Source organism: Tasmannia lanceolata, unplaced genomic scaffold, assembly GCF_043159265.1.
Source record: "Tasmannia lanceolata isolate RefF3 unplaced genomic scaffold, GAP_Taslan_0.1 ptg000008l, whole genome shotgun sequence".
Taxonomy (NCBI): domain Eukaryota; kingdom Viridiplantae; phylum Streptophyta; class Magnoliopsida; order Canellales; family Winteraceae; genus Tasmannia; species Tasmannia lanceolata.
Window position 1 is genome coordinate 16,102,500 of NW_027518685.1, and position 20,081 is coordinate 16,122,580.

The 20,081-nt window shown below is 39.3% G+C and overlaps 1 protein-coding gene across 1 annotated transcript; it reads right to left on the reverse strand.

The window, feature by feature from the left end:
- Window positions 1–946: 946 nt before the first annotated feature.
- LOC143884572 (phenylcoumaran benzylic ether reductase Betv6) lies at window positions 947–4,285 on the reverse strand. Its single transcript, XM_077388219.1, has 5 exons — window positions 4,020–4,285; window positions 3,791–3,925; window positions 2,120–2,357; window positions 1,414–1,617; window positions 947–1,287 (listed from the first exon to the last, which is right to left on the reverse strand). The coding sequence occupies exons 1-5, from the start codon at window positions 4,200–4,202 to the stop codon at window positions 1,121–1,123; spliced, it is 927 nt and encodes a 308-aa protein (XP_077244334.1). The 5' UTR covers window positions 4,203–4,285; the 3' UTR covers window positions 947–1,120.
- Between the last annotated feature and the right edge of the window lie 15,796 nt (window positions 4,286–20,081).

A 20,081-nucleotide genomic window follows, 5' to 3' on the forward strand; every position in this document is an offset into this window, starting at 1 on the left:
AGCTTGTTCTTCACCTGCAATGGATTTCTCTCTCATTTCCAGCAGCGCGCTCTTTGGTAGCTGAGTCTTCTTTTTCTTTTAGGCTCCGTTCATTTTGACGTAAAAATGGACAAAAAATTTGTTTTATGTTGTAAAAATGAACATAAAACAAATTTTACTTCCGTTTTTACGTCAAAAGGAACGGATGATTTCCTTGCCAGCAAATTTTTACGGGTCAGATGAAATAGAATCCTTTTTTTTCTTTTTGAAAGGAAACTGATTTTATTGCTGAAATCACAAGCAAAATACATACATCGGGGACAAGGACCTTGTTGCCGAAGAGGCATATATCGCTGAAACCTCACACCTAAACACCTAGCTGTGATAACTGATAAGCACAACCTTCCCAATTCCCAATTACTTCCCTCCTCTCTCAGGGCCTGTTCTCTCTCTCTCTCTCTCTCTCTCTCTCTCTCTCTCTCACACACACACACTCTCTCTCTCTCTCTCACACACACACACACACCCCATTTGTTGACTGAGGCATGCACAGCCATGTGCAGAGCAGTTTTGCATGAGTTTAAATCTCGAGCATGCATGGGATTTACTTCCTAATCTCCAAAACGAAGATAAAATAGAATCCTCTTTATTGCAACCGTGTGCACGTAATGGGTTTGAAGCTTCTAATTATTTTTGCTACTGTTTCTAGCTTGAGAACTAGTAGAACCATATTTCACTAACTGGTATGCTTTCGGCTTGAATTATGGGATCCGCTCTTCATATTGATCCAACAACAGCCAGCTTTATAACAGGCTGTGGTTGGATCAACCCTATGTCGGTTCCGCATTAAATGCAGCTCACGCATGCAACCCATAATGTTGCTGAATACTATAAACCGCTGCTATGTTTGTTTGCTTGGAGTTTTACTTGTAATTACATCTATCAAGCCAACAAGAAAGGCGCCACGTTCAGAAACACAGTAACTATATTCATATCCAAATGACAAGATTAGAACTACCTGCTCTCAAAAGGAAACAACAATCACATGGGAACTCTCTCTGTCTCCATATGTGGAGTCTGATTATTCTGAGTCTTATTAACAAAAGCCATACGAAGAAATATGAAGAGAAGGTGTTCTCTCTCAAACAAAAGCGTTGAGGTATTCATCGACAGTGGTGTACTTGACATCTGGATAGAGCTCCGAAGCTTCAACGCCAAAAGATGGTTCGATCTCAAAGTTGGTGTGGTCTCCCTTTACAAAAACTGAGTGCCCAATTGACAAGATTATGTTCACTGGAATTGGGGCCTCTGCAATATTAAAATAAATAGAGACCAACATTAAACAAAAAAGTGCAGCATATAAACTCTCAAAAAAGTTTGGGTCCAAACTCGCTTAATCTGGAGTCCAATATATGAACCAAGAAGGTAACTAACCTTGGATGTTCTTGAGAAGTTCCTCTTCAGGCACGTAGATCTTTTCCAGGGTCTTCCCTATCTTCTTCTCCCACAGGGAGACGAGATCATTGAAGGAGTAGATGTTACCAGGAGGTTTGATGTAGAGGACCTTGTTCAAGGTTCTTGGGTCATCAACGGCTTTGATGGTGTATGTGCCAATGTCATGTTCCTCGGCAAAAACAGCTGAAGAAGATAAAATTGGGATTAGAAGACAAAGTCTGACTAAAATTGGGTGTAAAATTTGTTTTACACCCATTTTACATAAAAATAAAAAAAAACAGAGCCTCTCCCCTGTTCCAATAAGGGAGTGTGGATATCATTTCCCAACTATATGTATAGAAGATTGTTAAGAACCTAAATCAGTTCGCAAAGTGATTGATCTTCTTGGCGGGATGATCAGCCTTGTGACCCACTTCGAGTGAAGGGTCAGTCCTTTCGGGCTCAAAGAAGCAATTTATGGGATAATTTCTTCATTAATTCGAAAAAAACTACCTCATATGAATTACAGAAAACCCACTTACCACTTCCTCTAAAACTCCTAGGCAAGCAAATCTAGATAGCCCGTATCTTTAAGACTCTTACCCATACCAAACAGCTAGAGAGAAAATTCAACAAAATATAAACTACTTTATTCTCAACTAAGTGAGACCTATAAGTCTATAACAAAGATTGAAGGGTTGTTTACCTTTGGGTTTTCCATCCCCAAGTATGACGACTTTGTCTCTGGGAGGAGCAGTGGCTCCTGCCTGCGCCAATGTCGGGAGGAAATATCCGGCGAAGAAGTTGGCGGAAACATAGGTGTATGGAATTCCTTCAGCCTCAATAGCTCGCCGAATGCTAGCCTTTGTCGCGAAAGCGGTCTTTGCAGGTTCAACAGCATGGACGCGATCCACGTCATTTCCGAACTCTGATGGGAAGAATCTCTGTAACAAACACCCATCTCAAGAGTTACGAAAGATACTTGGAGATCATTGGTTAGCCACATTAAACATGCAATTAAAAGCTTAAATTTGTAATTTGGGTACATTTTGCATGTAAACTTGGGATCCATTTTTCCTTTTAGTTTGTAAGTTTATAGTAAAAAAATTGCACCCACAACCACAGACACCTTAAGCCAAAATCCTTAAGGAAGATGCCAACAATGTCAACATTAGCTTAAATTGCACCATTTTTTCAAGGGCGAGTTGATGGTTAGGCAGATTCTTATCACGCACGAGTGGCTCTTGCCACTAGTGGGATTAATGGGACCATGTAAAGAAGACTAGAAAAACTGTCCCATGACAACCAAAATTGGAAGACTAATAAGAAAAGTAGGTTTCCACTGAGGTCCCACCCCAGCTACTGTAAGAAAACTAGGTTTATACTGAGGTCCCACCCTACCTACTCCACTCATGTGGGCAATTGTCTTTTATGCCATTACCGTTTTTAGAGATGCACACTGTAATACCAAGGTAGGTGATATTGTGGTTTTCGTTTCTAAAGAGGGTTTTTTTTATATTTTATATTTTAACATCGGGATTTGCTGGGGACCATCGCAGAAGGCATTTCACATGCGGGCTGTTGCCTTTTGCGATGGTCCCTATCAAATCCCTTAAAATAGTATAAAAGATTTTCAATGCTCTACCAAATCATAAAATAATTGGCGAATGAGGAATCTCCGATAACAAAATGACAAAAGCTACACATTGTAGTTTCGTTTTTAAGAAGGGAAATGTTATCAGCACTACTGTATTCAAAGTACGGTATGGCCCACACCATAGGATGATCCAAACCGTCCATTAGATGGGCCACAGTCTAAATAGGCTGTGCCCAAAAAATTACTTCCATAGGTTGATCCTCACCCTCTGATCTATAGAGGTTTAGGATCAACCCTCTAACTCCATTTAGGCTGTGGCCCATCTAATGGACGGTTTGGATCATCAGGCCATACCGTACTTTTAATAAAGTGCCTCATCAAAATACAGTAGTGCTGATAACATTTCCCTTTTAGAACTGGCGCATGCAAATGAGGAATTTCCGATAACAAAATGAGAAGCGATCGCTCATTTCGCATGGTCTGTAAAAAAACTGGAAATCAGACTGAAATTTAAGATATTTCCAAAATGAAAAAAAAAAAAAAGAAGAGAAGGAATTAAAGTAATTTTGTGTAAATAACCAGAAAAATAAAACTCATATATCTCACATGATGCTCTTACAAATCAGACAGAAATATTTCATCTATCTCCAAATTATCACGAGTATTAGAGCAATTTCATCTCAAAACTCTAAAATCAAATCAAATTTTCTGCTTTGAAAAACAAGATACTCATTTTTCACTCGACTGAGTAAAAAATCAGAGGAAAGAGTAAGATAATACCTTCACCGTTCCAGCTTCTTTAATGGCAGCGATTAATTTTGTCTGATCTGGAAGTTGCAAGTGACCAACGGTGGAGATTACAACATCGACCTGTTTGATCGCCTTCACCAAACTCTCGTGATCGAACAGATCTCCCTGCAAATCCACAAAACCTTTCAAAATCACACCAAAAACAAAAAATGCAAATAAAGAAAACCCTATGATTTCTAGATCGGATTAAGTTACGAACGTAGATGAGTGTGACTCCAGAATTCTTGAAATTCTCTATGATCTTTCCCTTTATGGGATCTGAAACAGTGCTTTCCCTAACTAAAGCAAAGGTCGGATGTCCAGATTTCGCACTCGCTTCAACGATGAATTTTCCGATGTATCCTGTCCCTCCGATTATCAAAATCTTGCTCTTTCCAGCCATTTTGATTGATTACTGGAGGAGAAATCAGGAAAGTTTTTTGTTGGCAAAGAAGAGAAGAGAGATTTGGCGTGATTTTGCAGTGAGGTTGAAGGGGTATTTAAACAGAAATGCAGGTTCCAAATTACCAAAAACACCCATACCTACGAAGGAAAAAAAATTTCTTTGAATTTTTCTTTGGTGGTTTAAGAATCCCGAGTCGGGTTGACCCGGACGAGTCAACTGAAAGATTCCTGGCAATCGCGCTGTTACAAATTCTCTTATCCGCAGATCTTATTTGCACACCTATGTTCAAACTCGTTTCCTTCTTTTGAGAACTTTCCGGGTTGACTCGGCGAGTTCGTGAGTAATGTATCTAGTGGTGATTTAGGTGGTTTCAAACTTTCGTTTCCTTTGAAGTTGGAATCTAAATCTAGAAACTTCCAAGTTCGATCGACGGGCGTTAGGTTGGAGGGGTATTTAAACAGAAATGCAGGTTCCAAATTACCAAATACACCCCTACCTACCAAGGAAAAAAAAATTCTTTGAATTTTTCTTGGGTGGTTTAAGAATCCCGAGTCTGGTTGACCCGGACGAGTCAACTGAAGGATGCCTGGCAATCGCGCTGTTATATGCTTACAAAATCGGCAGATCTTATTTGCACACCTATGTCCAAACTCGTTTCCTTCTTTTGAGAACTTTCCGGGTTGACTCGGCGAGTCCGTGAATAATGTATCTAGCCGTGATTTACGTGGTTCATTGGAATCTAGAAACTTCCATGTTCGATCGACGGTCGTTAGGTTGCTCAGGAAAACACTTTAAGACGGGATTCCGTTTGTAAACTAAAAACGGGACTGAAATAACCCTTGATTTGACACTTTTAAATGTGTATTTATTGTCTTTATGGGGATTTTAGCTCTCTCAGTAAGTTATTACGTCAGAGCTTGCGTAGGAAAAAAACACATGTCATGGACACGTGTAAAATGGAGTAGATGCAAAACAATCCTTTTACATAAAACTTAGAAACTAATGTCACCGAATTTTTAATAATTTTTTTAGCTAAAAATCACGGGTTGAATCGGGTCGGGTTGGACTCAACCCAACCCGAGTTGCACCCCTAATATCACAGCCTGATTTTTTAAGGGCGCTGATATCCTCCCCCCCGGCAAACGGGTAAAATCCCCTTTTTAACGGTTTCTGTGAGAGTGGTTCATTGCTTGAGGATAAATTCACCTCCTTTAACATTTCTCTTTGCCTTTAAAATCTAATGGATAACGTTCACGGGGTTGGGGTGGTGGGGATTTTATCCATCAGGGGGATATCATTTCCCTTTTTTAAAGCTTAGAACACTTATGGGATTAATTTTTTGGCTAATGATAAATCCGCACCCCCTGTAGGATAATTTGCACCCATTTACCATGAATTGACGTCAGTCACAACAGGAGTTTATGTAGCAGACTTTTAACGCTTTTTGACAACAATTCAATTTTTAAAGGGTGTGGATCATCCTACAAGGGTGCGAATTTATAAGTATAGACTTCATCATCACCCTTTTTTTTTTCAAAATACTTTTTTCGAATCTCATTTATTTATAGAAGCATAGACTTTCCAAGTGGTGGTTTCTTTTTTAAGATAGATGAGGATTCTTTTTGAAGGAAAAGTAGAAGCAGGCAAAAGCAGACATTTTAAATGATCCAAACCATTCATTTTCACAAGTGGAAAATACGAAAAGTTTTCATGAATAAAGAGGTATTTTAGTGGAATGGAAACTTGCTAAGCTTATATGATTTTGAGATATGGGAAACTTACATTCTTGAAAAGCTTGCAAGATTACAAGATTTGAGATTTAGCAAGTTTCAAGATTTGAAAAATAAGATTTCCTATTCTCTTGAGTATTTGTTTCCTAAAAGGTTAACATTTTCTAATTTAGCTATTTACTAGATTTGATAGGCTCCAGTTGCTTTTCTTATTTGTAGCTAGTTTTTGGATGAGGAAATTTTAATATTTAGATAGATATGCCAATATCATTTTTAGCTACTTTTTAGATTTTGGAAATCTTTTAGAGATGTAATAAAAGAGATGGAAGATTGGAGTTAGAGGAGTTTTTGAGATTGAATAAAATTTTATCTTCACGGCATACGCGAGATTACGTACGAGTTCTTCTTGTTACTTGTTCTTTCTTGGTTTTGTTTGATCTTGGCATTTGGGCTGCGCCAGATTGATATCAGAGCTGAGGATGCCGCCGCAACACCGTACACAACGTTTGGAGGAGATTGCCACCCCTCCAAGATTCCAACCTGATCTAACTATTGAGAACGATCAACTTCAATGGCAAGCAGAAGATATGACGCAAAGGAACATTCCTTTAGAAATAAAAAAAGAAGAATCTATTTGAGGGGAAATTAGAGATATTTTGTTCCACCATCGAGAATTATTTGGTTCTTACATCCCAAATAATTTCCATAATACACCTGAACAATAATTTACGGGATTTCATGATTCCTAAGAGCAAATTGATTCTTTTCTTTTAACTTTAATTATATGATATGGTCCGATCTTTTTATTGGGTAATAAAGATAATAACGAATAGAAATGAATTAATCACTTGGACCATGTATCAAGGGTCAATCTCCGGGAGAAGGTTCCGTCGGAACAATTATTTATTTCAGGGTACCTCGTCTCTTAAAAAGAAGAGAAAGTGTGGGGGGAAATGACAAGAAGATATTGGAACATTAATTTAGAAGAGATGATGGAAGCAGGAGTTCCTTTTGGTCATGGTACTAGGAAATGGAATCCTAGAATGGCACCTTACATCTCTGCAAAGCGTAAAGGTATTCATATTACAAATCTTACTAGAACTGCTCGTTTTTTGTTAGAAGCCTGTGATTTAGTTTTTGGTGCAGCAAGCATGGTTGTAAAATTTCGACTGAAATCCGAAATTTTGGATTTCGGTAGGGACTGAAATTGAAATTTTATTTTTCGCCATTTACCAAATTTCGGTCCAAAGTTTCGATTAAATGCCATTATTTATTTATTTTTTAAAAATGTTACAAAATTTCGGCCCAAATTTCAGAATTTCTCAGAATTTCGGACCAAATTACCAAGTTTCGGATTTCGCAGAAATTTCGGTTTTCGGTGGGGTCCAAAATGGTTACCGAAACCGAAATTTTAAACCATGGCAGAAGTAGGGGAAACACTTCTTAATAGTTGGTACCAAAAATAAAGCAGCTGATTCAGTAGCATCAGCTGCAATAAAGATTTGGTGTCATTATGTTAATAAAAAATGGCTCGGTGGTATGTCAACAGACTCGGTGTCATTATGTTAATAAAAAATGGCTCGGTGGTATGTCAACGAATTGGTCCACTACAGAAACGAGACTACATAAGTTTCCGGGATTTGAAAGCGGAACAAAAGGCGGGGAAACTCAACCGTCTACCGAAAAGAGATGCAGCAATGTTGAAGATACAATTATCTCACCTGCAAACATATTTGGGTGGGATCAAATATATGACGAGCTTACCCGATAGGTCATGCATCCATCCCCATTTTACGGTTCTAACCCGCTTATTTGTGGGTTAGAAGAAGACCGGAAAAATCTTTTCTATAAGACCAGGAAAAAAATCTTGATTTTGATAAAAAGGATCATGAGAAATGAGTTAGCAAAAAGCTTGGAAAATTTATGTGATTAGTTTTTTTCAAACTATCTTTTTCAAATCTCACTTAAGAATAGACTTTCTAAGTCGTGGATTCTTATAAGATGGATTTGCATTTGTTTTTTGGAGGAAAATTAGAATCGGGCAAAAGTAGACAATCCAAACCATTCATTTCCTATGCCTTGTAATGGTAACCCTCTGATTTGAATTGATGACAAAAAATTGAAAGAGCAACAATTCTGTATTGATGAAGAAAGCTCTAAATAGTTTGGATGAGGAAATGAATGGTTTGGATCATTTAGCAAGTGGCCCCCACTTGTACTTTTTGCCTATAAACCACTAATAAGTGGGCTTCCAGAAAAGAAAATTGAGTAATATCCGCACCAGCATACTTTGATAATGGCAACCAAGATGCTATGAGCATCCAATCCAATAAGAAAAAAGTAAAAAGGTGAGTAGTGGCATTATCAAAATAAGGTAGCGCGGATATATACTCTTTGATAAAAGAGTATGGGAGATGATTTTTTCAGCCCCGTGTAGGAAGGTACACCCCTCTTTTACGTGAATTGTGAGCAGAACTTTAACGCTTTTTGACGTCAAATCACGTTAAGATGGGGTGTATCCATCCTACAGGGGGGTTGAAAAAATCGTCTCCCAAGAGTATCCTCTGTTAAGAAGCTGATAATAGTGAAAGGTTACTTGCCGGTCGGCCACCATATAAAAACTTCTAAAAAGAACAATTTAAGTTTTATTAGTGGGCCCACACCCATCAATCTAGGACAAAGGAGGTGGATCGTCATAATCATCCCACGCAGCTTTTCCCAAATTGTCATATACGGTTTATTGATGTGGCCAAAGATCGAATAGATGCAAATTTGGTGTTCAGTCTGGGACGAAGCCACCATATCCCCTCCTTTTTTCCCTAATCGGTCACTCAGTACCTATTCTTGTCTATTGCCGAAAGTTTATCAATTCAAGGGTGTGGTTATCAATACAAGGGGTTGTAAATATCATTTACCCTACGACTATTGAGCCTTGCCACACTTGACAGGTTGTAGTGCATTCCTCACTGCCAATCACCCCTAGGGTTGTCAATGGACCCACACAGTCTGATGAACCATCCGAAACCAAACTTAAACGGACATAATCTAGACAGGATTCATGGGCGAATTTTGGGACCCGATCATACGATCCGAAATTATTACGCGCGACAACTAACTATAGCCAGGGCCAATATACGTGGCAATCAGCCCCATCGAACCTTTCTGACATGAAGTACATCGGCCCTCTGCAGTCATTGATACACTGCTTGCTGGGTGTCCCAAGTAATCAAAAGGGGCAGATATATCACTTCCCTCTTCTTCTTTTTTCCGAATGATTTCTATTTTTAATATTTTTTTCATTTATCTCACAAGTCTGAGTCACTCTCTTCTCTTCCTTTTGTAACCAATGACCCTAAGTCCCTAGCCCATTGCATCGTCACCGTTGCGGCTCACCCTCGTAGCTACCGATCACGCTTGCGCTTGCTCTCTCCCTCGTCCTCTTATGAGAATTTTAACTGTGTAAAATGTAAGTAGGACCTGATAGGACACTCCGACGGATGGTCTGATTTGAAATGGATCATGGCTGAGACTCATTAAATAGGATCTGAAGAACCTCCAAATCCGATTCGACCAATAAGAAGTTTGAACGGATCATGACTAAGAACATAGGTGGTTCCGATCCGAAGTGGATCCATTGACATCCCATATTCCTACATTCCTTTTGTGTTAGGCCTGCAATTTTCTTTTAAAAAAAAGCATTAAGAACCTCAGGAAGAAGTCGTTTCCCTATTCTTCTTAATTGCCCGGAATCCAATCCCAGGGGACAAATTGATTATCCTCTCGTATTTAATTTTCGGAATCAAATACCATATAGCACAAGTAGGGCGGGGCCAGATGTTGCATTCCCCGGCCCCACAGGAAGGCCCCCGTCCCAGTCCCCGTCCCCGTCCCGTGGCGATTTCCTAATCCCCATCCTCACACCGCACAAAAATTGCTTTTTAACGCCCATGGAAAAAGACATGCCATGTTTGTGCACTTATCAAAATATAGTAGTGCCAATATCACTAACCTAAAAGAAATGTTTATTGTTCAAAAAAAAAAAAAAACACTAAAACAGTACTAAATTAAGAGGATATTCATAATATCTTGCATATTGAAACGGGGAGGGGCGAGGCCATCTCCATCTCCATCCCCGTCCTGAGAGGGGCGGGGTGGATCCCCGTTTTCACGGGTGAAAATGCCAACCCTAAGCACAAGGATGCAGAGTGCCATAAACCTCCATGAGTAAATCAGAACAAGCTCAGCTCCTACTTTTGGTTAGGGTAAAAATAGAAAGGAAGTGTCCAAGTAAAGAAGAAAACTCTCACTTAAAAAACCCACCACCACACTCTGGGATGCCCTACTGGTTTGGGTTGGGAGAGAGTGCATTCATTTATAATAATAAAAGCTTCAAGAAGAATCAAAGGAAAAGAAAATGCTTCTGAATAAGAAACAGAAAAGTGCTTTGGTGATCATTTGCTGGGCCTCCACCTCTCAATGGATAGGCCCCCTACCAAAAGTCTCCTACATTGGACAATTCTGGCCCTCTCATTTGAATAAAATTCTGCATCAAATTGATCTAATCTATTTTGCAAAATATAAGTTTAAGGGTTAAGATCTTCTAGTGGAGAGGATTTCAGGGCATGGCCTATCCATTTTGTGACCAACAGATGAATAGTCTAGATCGTCAAAAAAAGGGGTCTCCTCAGTAATTTTGACCACTCCTCCCGTATGTATAAAAGCAAAAGCAACTCAAATAACAAATTAACAGGTAAATTAAAGTCAGGGGTAAGCCCTACTAAGGCAACCAAAACATCGTGTTATAGTCAAGTGGGCCCTACAGAGATCCATTAATCATAAAAATTGGAAGGATAAGTTATTATGATTTATGGAGGGTTTTTATGATTTTGATTTTAGGGAAATGATTTAAGCACAACCAATTTTTGATGCATGCGCTCGCTTGTATTTTAGCATTTAATTGGCTTGTAAGTGCGTTTTGGAATCGTAATAACCTTCTTACAGCTTTTTAAGGGAAATGATATTTTCCCCCGCTTTTACGGATAAAATCACCCCCCCCCCCCCCCCCCCCAACATTATCTGTTAACTTTCAAAAGTGAAAAAACGTTGCAGGGGCTGAATTTATCCTCAAGTAGTGAACCATTCTCACAGAAATCGTAAGGGGAGGATTTTATCCGTCGGGGGGGGGGGGGGGGATATCATTCCCCTTTTTAAATGCTAAAAGGCAAGTAAGTGAGCGCATGTATCTGTAGACACCCCATTTTGACCGGACCCAAGTTCGCATTATATGTGTAAAACCCTACCCAATCAAAGAATTGGGACCCCAATTTCTACCCTAAGATAGGTTAGAGTCTCACCAGGGCCCCCGCCAAATTTCATCAAAATCCGATCCGATTGGTCAAATAAGACGAGTCAGGAAAGAGGTGTAGTATGAATGTATGAGGGGGGTGAATTATCTGCAGAGGGGGATATCCAGTTGAGAAGGGGGGTACATTTATCTTGCGAAGGTCGCGCCCGGGCCAAATAGGACAAAAATGGCGGGCGCGCCTTATCATTTTCCGCGCGCCCATCATTTTTGTGCGATCATCAAATGGGGGGGTGCGGATATCAGCATTTCTGTTTTAAATATATAAAAAAATTTGAGAGGCAGTGTTCATTCTCGTTAAAAACCGGAGAAAAGAGAGAGCGAGAAGAGAGAGGGATTTGGGGTTTTTCTTTCTTTCTTTTTATCTTTTTCCTTCGCCGATCGTCTTCTCTGATCGTTAGTCGGAGATCCAACCTCCGATTCGAAGCAGAGAAAGAGAAAGTCGGAGATAGAGAGAAGGAGAGAGAAAGAGAAATCAGAAGAGGGATCTTTATTCTCGTAAGAGATTATAGAGGGAGAGAAGGAAATTTCTATATCTATCCCTCCGATCTTCTTCTCCGATCAGATCTGGGCTAAGATCCGATCATTTTTCAGCCGGTTTTAGTTTTATTTCTTCTACTTTTTGTTTTGGTGATCTATGTATCTCCGATCTTCTCCGGTCGTAAGTTACCTTCGGTAAACCTGTAGGGATTCTGGTAATCTGCATACCTTAGATTGTTTTTCTTCTTCTTTCATCATCATCTTTCCTTTCGTTACCTATCAAAATCCAGATCTACTCATTCTATCCTCATTCCAGCTCTTTTCTTGTCTATAATTTCTTCAAATTAAAAGATCTATGTGAGAATAGAGAGATCTCGTTTTTTAGTGAAAGATTTTAGAGAGAAATAGGGAAGGAAAGCTAGGATTTCGGATTTTCTCGTCTCCTCCGGCTAAGATCTTGCTGGATTCCAGCCATTTTCTTCTCTGCTCAGATCTGAACTTTGACTTCATATCATTTTTTTTTTGTCCTTTCAAATTCCTCCGACCTGATGTATTAGATGAGTTCTTAAGGCATTTTACATTCCTTTGCAAGCAATTCTGCTTGGATCTGTAGAAAGAAGAGGGAGAAGAGAAGATCATCTGAATCGTGATCCAAAGAAAGGAGGTTGATCTGTTGCTTTCAGTAGTCTTGGTTTCGATTTATATCATCAATAAGGAAAAGCTCTCAATTCAGGTAACTTCATTAATTTTTATTTAATATGTATGTGAAAATGGCTGTGGATTGTGGATGTTTGATCTATTTCTCTCGGTTTCGTTTCTTACAAAGTGCCTCTTATTTTTTGTCTGAATGGTGAGTTCTTATGGTCTCATTTGAAAGAAGAAAAGAGTGATGTTTTATTCTCAACTTCGATTTCCTGTGAATTCTCATTTCCTTTTTTGGCGTGTGAGTTAGGAAGGTGTAGCAGTAGTGACATGTTCTAATTCATATTTATGCTGATTACTTCTAAGATGTCCATGATTACTATTGCATTATCAGTAGGTGAATCAAATGATAGAATGAGATAAATACATCATCTCGTTATCTTAGTTTGTTCATGTAGTCTGATTGGACCATTTGGATTTTGTTTACACTCAAAACCCCATCATTTGGCTCATAAGACTGGATTTGAGTCCTTTCAATCCATTTATATGTGTACTATATGTATTTGTACATTGAAATTGATATGTATGAAAAAGTGTCAAATTCTTGTGGCATAGAATTTATTTGATTTTGGGTCATTTTATCAAAAGATGGAATGGGCAGATATGTGCAGTTGTATCTGATATGGCTGATTTCATCCTTTACCTCACCCCAATTTTGATTCTACATTGTCTGATGTACAGTTCCGGTTTTACTAGTTCATGTTAGAATTAATAGGTGGCAGACATTAGTAAAATGATGGTAATTTGCTCTGACATAAGCAGATAGTGTTGCATACATATTGTCTATCATTGTTTGCATGTCATATTTCATAGAGAGTATAATATCTTCTTGATTTTGCTTTGGTGCTAAATTTATGTGTATATATGTCTATGTATATGTATACATATGTGTGACCATGAGTCTGTGCTAGTGAATACCTATTAGTGAATATATATCTGTAAGCATACCACGTGCGTATATGAGTATATGAGTGTCTGTGTGTGGATATATATATATATATATATATATATATATATATATATGTATATATGTATGTGTGAATGAGAACATGTGAATATCCTTATGTGTGTGTGCTTGTATATGTGTGGCGTTAATTCAGCTATAATTCAGCCCCCTCACTTGGGCACTTTCTCGCATCCCCTGTGGCATTAAAAGTTGATAAAAACCAGTCTTTCATATCACTTGAACACTTTCTCACATCACAAGTGGCATTACAGGTTACATTAAATTGGTCTTTCGTTTCATTCTTGGCACTACAGGTTATTAAAGTTCAGTCCATAAAGTAAGATGACAATAGTACATTTTCTTGTAGTAATGTAACAAGGTCAAGCTACAGGTTGGTTCTAAATCAGTGTGAAAAGCTCTATTTGAATCCTTGCTATATTGTACTTGAACCAGTTTGTTATATTCTTATTTTGATGGTCAATATAGCTGAATTTTGGTATATGTCGTTGTCATTGGAAGAGATAAGATTTTAACATGGAATTTTGAATAGTACTTTTGAAATTTTAGCTTTTAATCTTATGGTTGATAAGAGGTCCTTAAGAAAAGGCTCTTATTTAATGATTAAGACATGATAGCAATTATGGAGTACTTTAGGTAGAAGAGTAATTGAATATTGATTGTGCCATTTTAGTTGCATAAAGTAGATTTGAGTCTCCCTGATTTTGAATAAATAATTTTGTCATATGATTCATGATATGGACAATGGTTTGTTCCGGGATTCTTTGTGGTGTTGTCTTTGGTGCATAATGTGTGAGAATGCTTGTAGCTGTGGTCTAATCAAGTAGGAATCTTGGGTTGTAGTTATAGCTCCCTATGTTTAAATTCCCTATCATGGCAATGCCCCAGCTTGCTTATGAAAAATTAGGAGGAAGAGACCATGTCTCGAATCTAGGGTCAAATGACGTTAAGTTGATAATTTGAAGTGACTGTGATGGTGCTTTTGCATGGGAATATAGCATAAGGATGTTATGACATTCTGAATGGTTTATTTTTCTTTTGACTTCTTATGAAATTAGAAAGTAGTAATTAGAGTGTTACTATTTGTTTTTATGATACGGTCTAACCTGTAGTTCCCTTCCATTGCAAAGGGGCGATGAAGGCGCTAGCCCAAGCCCATCCTTAGGGGACTTGCTCAGTCCGAGTAGAGCTCCCCTCCTTTGTATATAGGAGACTTGCCCAGTCTCATCAGAACCCTTGTTTACGTCATTTGTGTCTCGGAGACAAGCCTTGTCTCATATAGAGAGTTTCCCTTTTAGGAGGCTTACCTAGCCTCATGTTAGAGTGGCCTCCTCTTTTAGAACGAGTCTTTTTCTTGGTAGCGTTATTAGAGAGTCGTTGACTCATCCCCCCTCTTTGGTGTTTTTCTAGTTAGGAGTTTATCCTTTAGAATTGTCATTCTTCTTGATTCGAGACTTAGTCTTATTAGAGCCTTCCCTGCTTGGGATCTTAGATTGTTTTCTCTGTTCTTGGGACGCTTCTTTACTTGTTGTGGTTCATCTCTTTGAGGCGTTAGTTGCTTGTTCGGGGTTTCCCCTTTGGATTTAGGGCTTTGCCCTAGTTTGTGGTTGTGCTTGTGTGTTCCCTTTAATATTGAAAGCATTTAAAGGTCCAGAGCATTGGAAAAGCTTTAAAATCCAAAAACATTAGAAATTTGAAACTCAAAAACATTTGAAAACATCAAAAACCTTTAAAAAAATCTAAAGTGTTGAGTTTTGTAGCGTATTAGGAGAGTTCGTTTCGAACTACGTTGGCTTGATCCTCTTCCGAGGTACGTAGTGCAGCTTGGGATCTTTATTCCAAGTCCAGCCAAACCTTAAAAAATAAATTTGTCAAACCTTCCAAAAATATAAAAACTTCTTCAAAACCTTTTTCAAAGAGATCTTCCCCTAGAGTTAGGAGTCTGTCCTAGCCGTTTGGTTTGTTTTAGAGTTAGGAGTCTGTCCTAATTTGTTTGATATGGTGTGTCCTGTCGTGTGAGTGTCCCTAGAGTTAGGAGGCCTCGAGTCGATCGGTTAGACATTTAGTCGAACCAATGGCTAGACTAGGAAGCATATAGTCAGCCCATGGTTTTCATTAGGTTGCACAGCCTAGATACACATAGGTTATAGGACCCACCTGCATTAGCTTAAGGCTAATCAACTTGCATTAGTTAGGACATATAGAGACTCCTAAAAACCACAATTCACTGGAATTTAAATAATCATATAAGAAACTTTAATAACTGATCCGGTCTTTTAGATCGAGTTTAGGATAGAGGGCTAGGTGTCTTAGGCATCATAGCTTAGAATAGGTCATCGAACTACGTTGACTCCGATTCTTCCCGAGGCCGGGATACGTAGAGCAACTGGGATAGACGGTCATCTTGGTCCGAGTCAAGTCGCATTAGAGTTAGGACTTGTTTTGTCCTATCATATATAGGATTGATTTGTGTTGTATGTTTTGATATGTTTTCTTACTTCCTTGTACTGATCCTATGCCTTTAGATATAGCTTGCATGTGTTTGCACATCAGAACTTAGACACCCATTAGGCATGTCACTCATAACCTAGCTATGCTTAGGTGGCACATCTTTCATTTTATTTTATGTGTGTTTATTATCTTTATCCTCAGAAAATGCATGCCTAGGTAGACGACTCCTGAGGATTATTCCCATTTCACATGCTTTTTACCCAAACTTCTTTGGAGTTAATAAAAATGGCATAAGAGACCAAGTGCTTGCACTCGGACGAATTGGGGGTGCTCTCAGACCTTCCCTATTCATAACCAGGCACGAACCCATATATATTTCTGGTTATCCATTGCACAAAGGATTTGATTTTAGGGTTCCATGGCATATCCATGGATGGCGACTCTGAGTTTATTTTAGGTATGTCTTGGTTTCGAGCCTTGGCTCCGGATCGAGACATATCTCTTTCTTTTTATATCGCCACTCGTGCTATGCTATGAGGGTGGCATCCGTTTTGAGAGTTCCTTGGTAGAGCTCTCCTTCACACGTGGATGATCCAGAGAGGGTGTCAGGGACTCGTTCCACCGCCTCTATCTCGGATCGGGGTCCACAGTATCAAAAATTGCCTGTGCTGAAATTAGGGCTGCAACAGGGTCGGGTTTTTCAAAGCCCTACCCCAACCCTGGATCCCATTATCTCGGCCCTGACCCGCCCTGACCCTGAGTCAGGGCCGAAAAACCTCAACCCATTGCCTGCCCTACAGGGCTCAACGCGGCCCTGGCCTGCCCTTGTTGGCCCTGATTGGGCCGGGCCGGCCCTGCTTGACCCTAGTGCAAATACCTGTATGAGTGCCAAAAATAAAGCAACCACATATCATATAGAACAAAATGATCAATAAACAGAGAAATGGAACAAATAAGACGAAAAGAATTCAACAACATGATGGGCAGCAGAGACAATTAATAATAATATAAAGAAACATCAATCCAAGATGATAAAAAACATTAGCAAAAGAAACATACACAGATGGTTCAATTCTATAATAGAAAACTTAGGGTCGGGCCAGGTCGAGCTGACCCGAGGTATTAACACTGAACCCGACTTGACACTAAGTCAGAGACTAAAACTGAACCCTGACCTGCCATCAGGGTTGGAAAATCTAGCCCAGACCCTGTTCGAGCTCAGGGCTAGTTAGGGCTGAGAGGGCCAAACTTGCACCCCTAGCTGAAATAATTTCTTTAAGTAGGTTTGGTAGACCCGACAAAAAGCGGGGTTGAACTATGGAGAAATTATATAGTGGCCGATCGTGAAGTCCCGTCAAGGTGGCACGTCAAACGTACCACCCTTGATATTTAATCCATCAGCAACATCTTAAAAAGTGCGCTGCTCGTTGTGGACCCCGATCCGAGAGAGTAGTGAGGTGAGGGGAAACTGGTCCCCACACCGTCCTCTGGATCATCCACGTGAATGAGAGCTCTGCCAAGGAACTCTCGAAACGGATGCCACCCTCATAGCATAGCACGAGTGGCGATATAAAAAGAAAGAGATATGTCTTGATCCGGAACCGGGGTTCGAAACCGAGACATACCTATAATAACTCAGAGTCGCCATCCATGGATAGGCCATGGAACCCTAAAATCAAATCCTCTGTGCAATGGATAACCAGAAATATATATGGGTTCGTGCCTGGTTACGAATGGGGAAGGTCTGAGAGCACCCCCAATTCGCCCGAGTGCAAGCACTTGGTCTCTTATGCCATTTTCATTAATTCCAAAGAAGTTTGAGTAAAAATCATGTGAAATGGGAACAATCCTCAGGAATCGTCTACCTAAGCATGCATTTCCTGAGAATGGAGAAATAAACACGTAAAATGAAATGAAAAATGTGTCACCTAAGCAAAGCTAGGTTATGAGTGACATGCCTAATGGGTGTCTAAGTTTCTGGTGGACACGCACATGCAAGCTACAACCAAAGGTATAGTATCAGTACAAGAAAGTAAGAAAACATATCAAAACATGAGACACAAATCTATGCTATGTATGACGGGACAAGACAAGTCCTAACTCTAATGCAGGACTGGACTCGGACCAGAATGGCCATCCATCCTAGCTGCACTACGTATCCCGGCCTCGGGAAGAATCGGAGCCCACGTAGTTCGATGCCCTATTCTAAATTATGATGCCTAAGACATCTAGCCCTCTATCCTAGACTCGATCTAAAAGACCGAACCAGTTATTAAAGCTTCTTGTATGATTATTAAAATTCCAGTGAATTGTGGATTTTAGGACACCCTATATGCCCTAACTAATGCAAGTTGATTAGCCTTAGGCTAATGCAGGTGGTTCCTACAATCCTATGTGTAACTAGGCTGTGCAACCTAATGAAAACCACGGGCTGACTATATGCCTAGTCTAGCCATCGGTTCGACTAAATGTCTAACCGATCGACTCGAGGCCTCCTAACTCTAGGGACACTCACACGACAGGACATACCATATCAATACAAATCAAGACAAACTCCTAACTCTAGAACACAACCTAAACAGCTAGGACATACTCCTAACTCTAGAGGAAGATCTTTTTGAAAATGGTTTGAATATTTTTGTAACTTTGAAAGATTTAAAATTTTTATTTTTAAAGGTTTGGCTGGACTTGGGATGTGGATCCCAAGCTGCACTACGTACCTCGTGGAAGAGGATCAAGCCAACGTAGTTCGAAACGAACTCTCTACCTATCAAACACTTACGGCAAATCAACTATGCTCTAATAATACTATTATAAGAGCAAATGAGTCAAAGACTCTCTAATGACAGTAACTGGAGAATAAATGAGTCAAAGACTCTAATAAAAGCGACTAAAGGATAAACGAGTCAAAGACTCTCTAATAAGAGCAACTGATAACACTGAAATGAGATAACGAAGTCAAAGACTCTCTAATAATACTGCAAATAAAACAGATGAGTCAAAGACTCTCTAAAAACGGAAACACGAGTCAAAGACTCCAATGACACCAACTAAAAGATAAATGAGTCAAAGACTCTCTAAAGGAAAAGAAACACGAGTCAAAGACTCCACTAACATTAACTAAAGGATTAATGAGTAAAGACTCTCTAAAAGAGATGAAAAACACGAGTCAAAGACTCCACTAACACCAACTAAAGGATATATGAGTCAAAGACTCTCTAAAGGAAATGAAAACACGAGTCAAATCAGATAATATAAGATTGAAAATCTGTGATCAAGATGAAATGAGATAGCATAAGATTGCTTTCAACGGATGGATCATGAATGACTAATCCTATGAGATCTTTGGAAATGAATGGGATTTACATCCTAACCCCAAAGGAAAAGTTTTTTAATCTTCGCACATTTTATCAGTGTTACCTGAAGGCATCAACCCTAACCCTAATCTAGCGGAGTGGAGAAAGGATCTCGACTCATGACTTTGTTTGTGTACCTAGGACCGATCGTAGCCATTGGAAGATGGACTACGGCCTAATCTAGACACAAATGGGTAGGATATCCTAAACTAGGCTCACACACGTGATGCACATGTGTTCGTATACTACATGCATGTGTGGGTTAATCTAGGGGTAAGGCCAAGAGTTCCCTTAGCGCGAATCCATGTTCGATATACTGTACCAGTGTCCGGCGTATCAGTACGTGAACAAGAGATCCGTTTACGTACCATAAAGGTACTAGGCTAAGGGTGGAATGCTTCTCTAGCACAGAGGCACCAGGTGATGAAATCCCAGTCAACCATGCTAGATAACACTCCGGGTTCCTAAAATAGGACGTGTGTGCATGTGAGATGCAGGGGTTTAGATGCAAGTGATGTAAGTGTGTGCAATAAGTTCGCGCAATCTATGATACCTTCAGGTTTTGTTAGATTAAGTTTGAGTAAATGTGATTTTATCAATGGATTTTATCAATTTTAATTTCGAATTTCGAATGTTGAAAATCACTTGGTAGTAATTAATTTCAAATTTTCAATGGATTGTATCAATTTTAAGCATATGAATGATTTTACAAGTGAAATTATTGCAAACGAATTCGAAATGAGTTGAAATTTCTACAGCAGCAAGATGGGAATGTATGTAGCTTAATAGATGAGTTTTGCAGATTTTTACATTAAATTCATATTTAATCTT